Consider the following 4437-nt stretch of genomic DNA (forward strand, 5'->3'; position numbering starts at 1 on the left):
ATGAGCGTCGATGTAGTCAGTGTTAATGTGCTATTGGCATGTTTATTCACTCAGTTCACAGACAACACAGAGACAATGACAACAGCCCGGCGGCTGAGATGTCCTCTGAAACATCACTGGAAACACATGAAATATCTGAATAATGTAAAGGCTCGGCTCTGAAAGGTGTGTGTGGTCTCAGAAGTGGATGTAGGAGATCTGCACATCGCCGTCTATCTCCAGTATGTCAATCTCACTGAAGCTGCGCCAGCGGTGGGAGAAGTTGAACAAGTGCTGCCCATTCACGTACACTTTAAATCTGTGGTTCCCACAGCGAATTGACATCTGAGAAACAAGGACGGAGACATCAAGGCGCCGCCGACCCACAGTGAGTCAAAATAACGCAGCAAAATGACAGTAGTTCATTATAAGGGCGTAACACTGATGACGGCTACTACTTACATCAAAGAACTGGCCCTCCATGAAGGGGTTGAAGCCGAGCTCTCTGTCCTCGGAGCCCCAGCTTCCTCCAAGCATGCTGTTTCTCACCACGATCCCCTCCCTCAGCCTGAGACTGATGTGGAAGGCGATGTCCCGAGAGCTGCTCACCACAAAGTTGATGCTTACTCTGCGACACAGAGAGCCAGGTGTGTAATATGTGCCAGTCTGTGCTCACACACAACACTACAGTGACTACAGCCTGTGCACCACATGCACAGGCACAAGCACACACCTGTCTGCTCCAAAGGGCAACATTCCTCTAATGATGATGGTCCTCTTTGGGAAAAATCCTCCTGGGATCATGTTGGAGTAGGGCACAGGCTGAAAACACAGAAAACAACGAAATCAGTGGATCCATCACAGCTGGGACTTCAGGTGATGACGTTCAAATTATCGAAGCGTCACCACAGCAAGTGACACCGAATGTGCGACAAAGTGTACTTACAGGGTTGTAGTCTGGCAGTCCGCCCATGCCCTATAATCACATTAAGAGATATAAAATGCAGATTGGATTAGCAGAAGTCAGTGAATATCGTGTCTGCATGGAACATGTCGGTTTTATCATGCGGTTTTCTCACCGGCAGGGCTGATCCCGGGAATCCTCCCTGGCAGAAGGACAAATTGTACAGCGTTGATGGTACAGTCCAATAAATACAGTCTCCTGATTGGTTTGGTTTAGTTTGGCAAAATGAAATCTGTTATTAGAACATTGTGTCATACCCCCATCCCACCTCCCATGCCTCCTGGATACCCACCCTGTGAAGAAGCACATGTTGTTCTGTTTATGACTTATGTAGGTGTGTTTTCTGTATTTTTTACTGCACGTAATCGACACCATATGAGCGAATGAATTTGAACTGGAGCACTGATGAAGAGCAGAAAAAGACGTATTTATTCACCCCCATGTTGCCTCCTGGAAATCCTCCCTGTTGTGAAGACATTAAATGTTTAATTTATGATGGATTTAATTACACTTTGACACATGACACTGGCAAAAATATACTTACTCCCATTCCTCCTCCCATAAATCCTCCCATGTCACCTGGGAATCCTCCCTGGATATCAGTGAGAAGACGAAGGGTTAGTGAAATTACGCTCAGTGCATTTTACTAGATTTCCAGTATTATTTGAAGGAAACTGCATTCAAACCCCAAAAAATGAAGCGAACATACCCCCATGCCAACTCCTGGAAATCCTCCCTGTTGAAAAGTGATGGACATGTTGAATTCTGTACAATGATGTGTTGAATTTAATGTTTACGCTTAAATTATGCATACTTACTCCCATTCCTCCTCCCATACACCCTCCCTAAAAAGCAAACAGGAGTAAAACTCTTGTAATAAAGGGAGAATAATGAGGTAATACAGCTGTAATAACAGGGACTAAGAATGTAATCTGCTCACAACGTTCAGGCTGTATCAGGGTATTATGATCTTTTAACGACATTATAACACAGTACAACATTTAGTCCCTTGTGTAACGTCCGCCCAGGTGAACCCACAGTGTTCAGATGAAAGCGTCAGCAGCTGGAAGTCTCACCCCAATGACGTTAATGGTCTGGATGAAAACGTCTCCTCCGATATGCATCGCACAGACTCTCTCCAGAGGGATACGATGCTGGAAGATGTAGAAGTCATTCCCGTTGACTCTGATCTGCAGCAGGATGATGGTTGAATAATGAGTAATTATATTGAATAAATAAAGTTTTCATAGGAGAATTGTTGACAAATAAGTACATTAGTAAAGAGATTTCAACTGCATTAGAGTGAGTTATGACCATTTTATTAGATAGTGTGTGTAAACGCTGAATGGGGGTTGAAGTAGTCACCTATAGAAACAGTTTGCATGTGTGGACTTGACTGTCTGACCTGGTAGCCTTGTAAAGTGACCACGATGACTATTTCAAAGGCCTCCCCTCTGCAGAAGGGCATTTCCTCAATCCTCTCCTCTGACTCCCAGCAGTCATTCTGGAAAGTGTTGAAGACCACCTTGTCCCATCCGTCAAATCGAGGGTTGAAGTGGAGGGCGATGTCACTGGACTCAGACTCTTCACAGAGCAGGTTGACATGGAACCTGCCCAAAGCATCAAACCAGCGACTTTATATCACCGGGCCCTGAAGTGACTCGTGTCAGTTTAGTGTTAGGAAACAGAAGAAATGCAAACCGTCAAAAAATCCTACAGAGGAGCTGAAGCTGCTCACCTGGTGATGTCTTCAGGAATAGACCCCTGAATGTAGATGGAGGCCCCCTCCCTCAGGCCTCCGTAAATGGGCCCCAGATAAGGAACTGTCTGCACAGCGCACAAAAAATACCACACTGAACGACGCAGGCAGGCACGCAGTAAATGAAGTATTCAGATCCTTCACTTAGCAGTACTAATACAACAATGTAAAAAACTCAAATAGTAGTAAAAGTGTTTCCCGACTGGACCTCAGGCGACCTCAAAAGTTTACATAATTAATCTTTTTTACGCATCACAGAAATGTCATGGGGGCTTGTAAAGGTAAGTGAAGGTGGGGCCCCCACAGAGGAGCTAACGATGTGACGATACAGCCAGGTATGCGCAGTATTTACTTTGTCCATTAACAGCCTGTAAGAGTCTCTTTGCCAACTCAGATATGACTATTTTGCAAATGGGAGGGACAAATGACAAAAGCGGAGCTGTGTGTTACAAGACTGCTTTGATATGCTCAATGCAAAGAAGGCTGCTCCACCCAGAGAAAGATCACACGAGGTTACAGCGTTTTCCATGAATTCAGAGTGTAGTTATGAGGGGGATTATCAGGAGACCCCATAAAAATGAATAAATAACTCCAGACTGTCTGGTTTAACCTTCCCTATAATACGTGCTGTCCTGACTCGCAAAAAACCTTCTCAGTGTTTCACTGAATGCCATAATGGTAATTTAACTACAGCAAGCAATGACCACCAACCAGAGCTTCACTCAACCAATAAGCCCACAGTCCAGTACAGAAGCTTTAAATCTTCATTCTGTCATTAATGTGGAGAAACACATCAGAACTCCACCTGCATGCATCACCCACCAAGCCATACTTACAGGCCCGTAGATTGGCTGGTAGCCTGGAGGAGCGAGGAATGACATGGCAGGACGGACACCGGAGAGTTTTCCCAAGAGCTGTCAAGATCTCTGCAGGAGGCATCGTTTTATACAGGTGATGAGGAAGAGGCGGGGCTGGGTGCCCGACCGAGGCCGCAATCGCCATGTTTACTTTAGAGGCACAAGAGTGACAAGGTGCAACAAAAGGCAGGGTGTGTTTATGAGGCGTCATGTGGAACAAAAAACCAACATGAGCAGCTGTCGAAGCAACGAGTATCCCTTCTGCACAGTGCAAGTATTCCAACGCTGCACTTCTGCTGTAGAAATACTATTACAGGTAGAAGTCCTGCACTGAAAATGTCACTTGCATCGAAGTATTATCAGCTAAATGCACTTGCAGAAAATACCCCTTTGAGTACACTATTATATTTTTGGATTATTGTTACAGATGAGTACAGGAGGTGGAGCTGATCTGAAATATCTTACATATAGCTGTGTAGTTTAATGTCGTACTACAAGATCGTTGTATAATCTGTGAAGTAACTCATACCTAAAGCTGTCAAATTAGTGTAGTGAAGTAAAAAGTACAGTATTTCCCTCTGAATGTTTATGGACTAGAGGTATAAATAAGCTTGAAATGGTGCCTCAGATTTGTGCTGAAGTACAGTATAAGAGTAAATCTTTACTGTTAATTCCTGCTTTGAGATGATTTCTGCAGTGTTATCAAGGCTTCAGAGCTCTTTCTTGGCTTTATACAACCTGAAAGTTACAACTCTCATAATACTTCCTGGTGTGTAAAACACACCAAACTTTGATTTCTCTAAGCGGAGGAGACATCTCTGTTCAGCACATTAAGGCACTAACTAGATATTATTTTTTTATTGTGCGAAGGAGTGTGT

At 44.2% G+C, this 4437-nt stretch overlaps 1 protein-coding gene across 1 annotated transcript; it reads right to left on the reverse strand.

The window, feature by feature from the left end:
- Positions 1-77: 77 nt before the first annotated feature.
- Positions 78-3583, reverse strand: LOC143323763 (galectin-4-like). Its single transcript, XM_076735826.1, has 13 exons — positions 3539-3583; positions 2682-2770; positions 2349-2553; positions 2020-2133; positions 1653-1679; positions 1470-1535; positions 1380-1406; positions 1201-1236; positions 1059-1085; positions 926-955; positions 711-801; positions 442-605; positions 78-324 (listed from the first exon to the last, which is right to left on the reverse strand). The coding sequence occupies exons 1-13, from the start codon at positions 3581-3583 to the stop codon at positions 178-180; spliced, it is 1068 nt and encodes a 355-aa protein (XP_076591941.1). The 3' UTR covers positions 78-177.
- Between the last annotated feature and the right edge of the window lie 854 nt (positions 3584-4437).

Source organism: Chaetodon auriga, chromosome 7 (genome assembly GCF_051107435.1).
Source record: "Chaetodon auriga isolate fChaAug3 chromosome 7, fChaAug3.hap1, whole genome shotgun sequence".
Lineage (NCBI taxonomy): Eukaryota > Metazoa > Chordata > Actinopteri > Chaetodontiformes > Chaetodontidae > Chaetodon > Chaetodon auriga.

What these genes read in the sequence shown, in the direction of transcription:
- LOC143323763 (XM_076735826.1), bottom strand. Translation starts at nt 3,583, where the DNA reads ATGTCATTCCTCGCTCCTCCAGGCTACCAGCCAATCTACGGGCCT. An exon ending in ACCAGCCAATCTACGGGCCT is followed by an intron (nt 2,771 to 3,538) that starts GTAAGTATGGCT and finishes TGCGCTGTGCAG; the next exon opens with ACAGTTCCTTATCTGGGGCC. An exon ending in GAGTAAGTATATTTTTGCCA is followed by an intron (nt 1,407 to 1,469) that starts GTGTCATGTGTC and finishes TCTTCACAACAG; the next exon opens with GGAGGATTTCCAGGAGGCAA.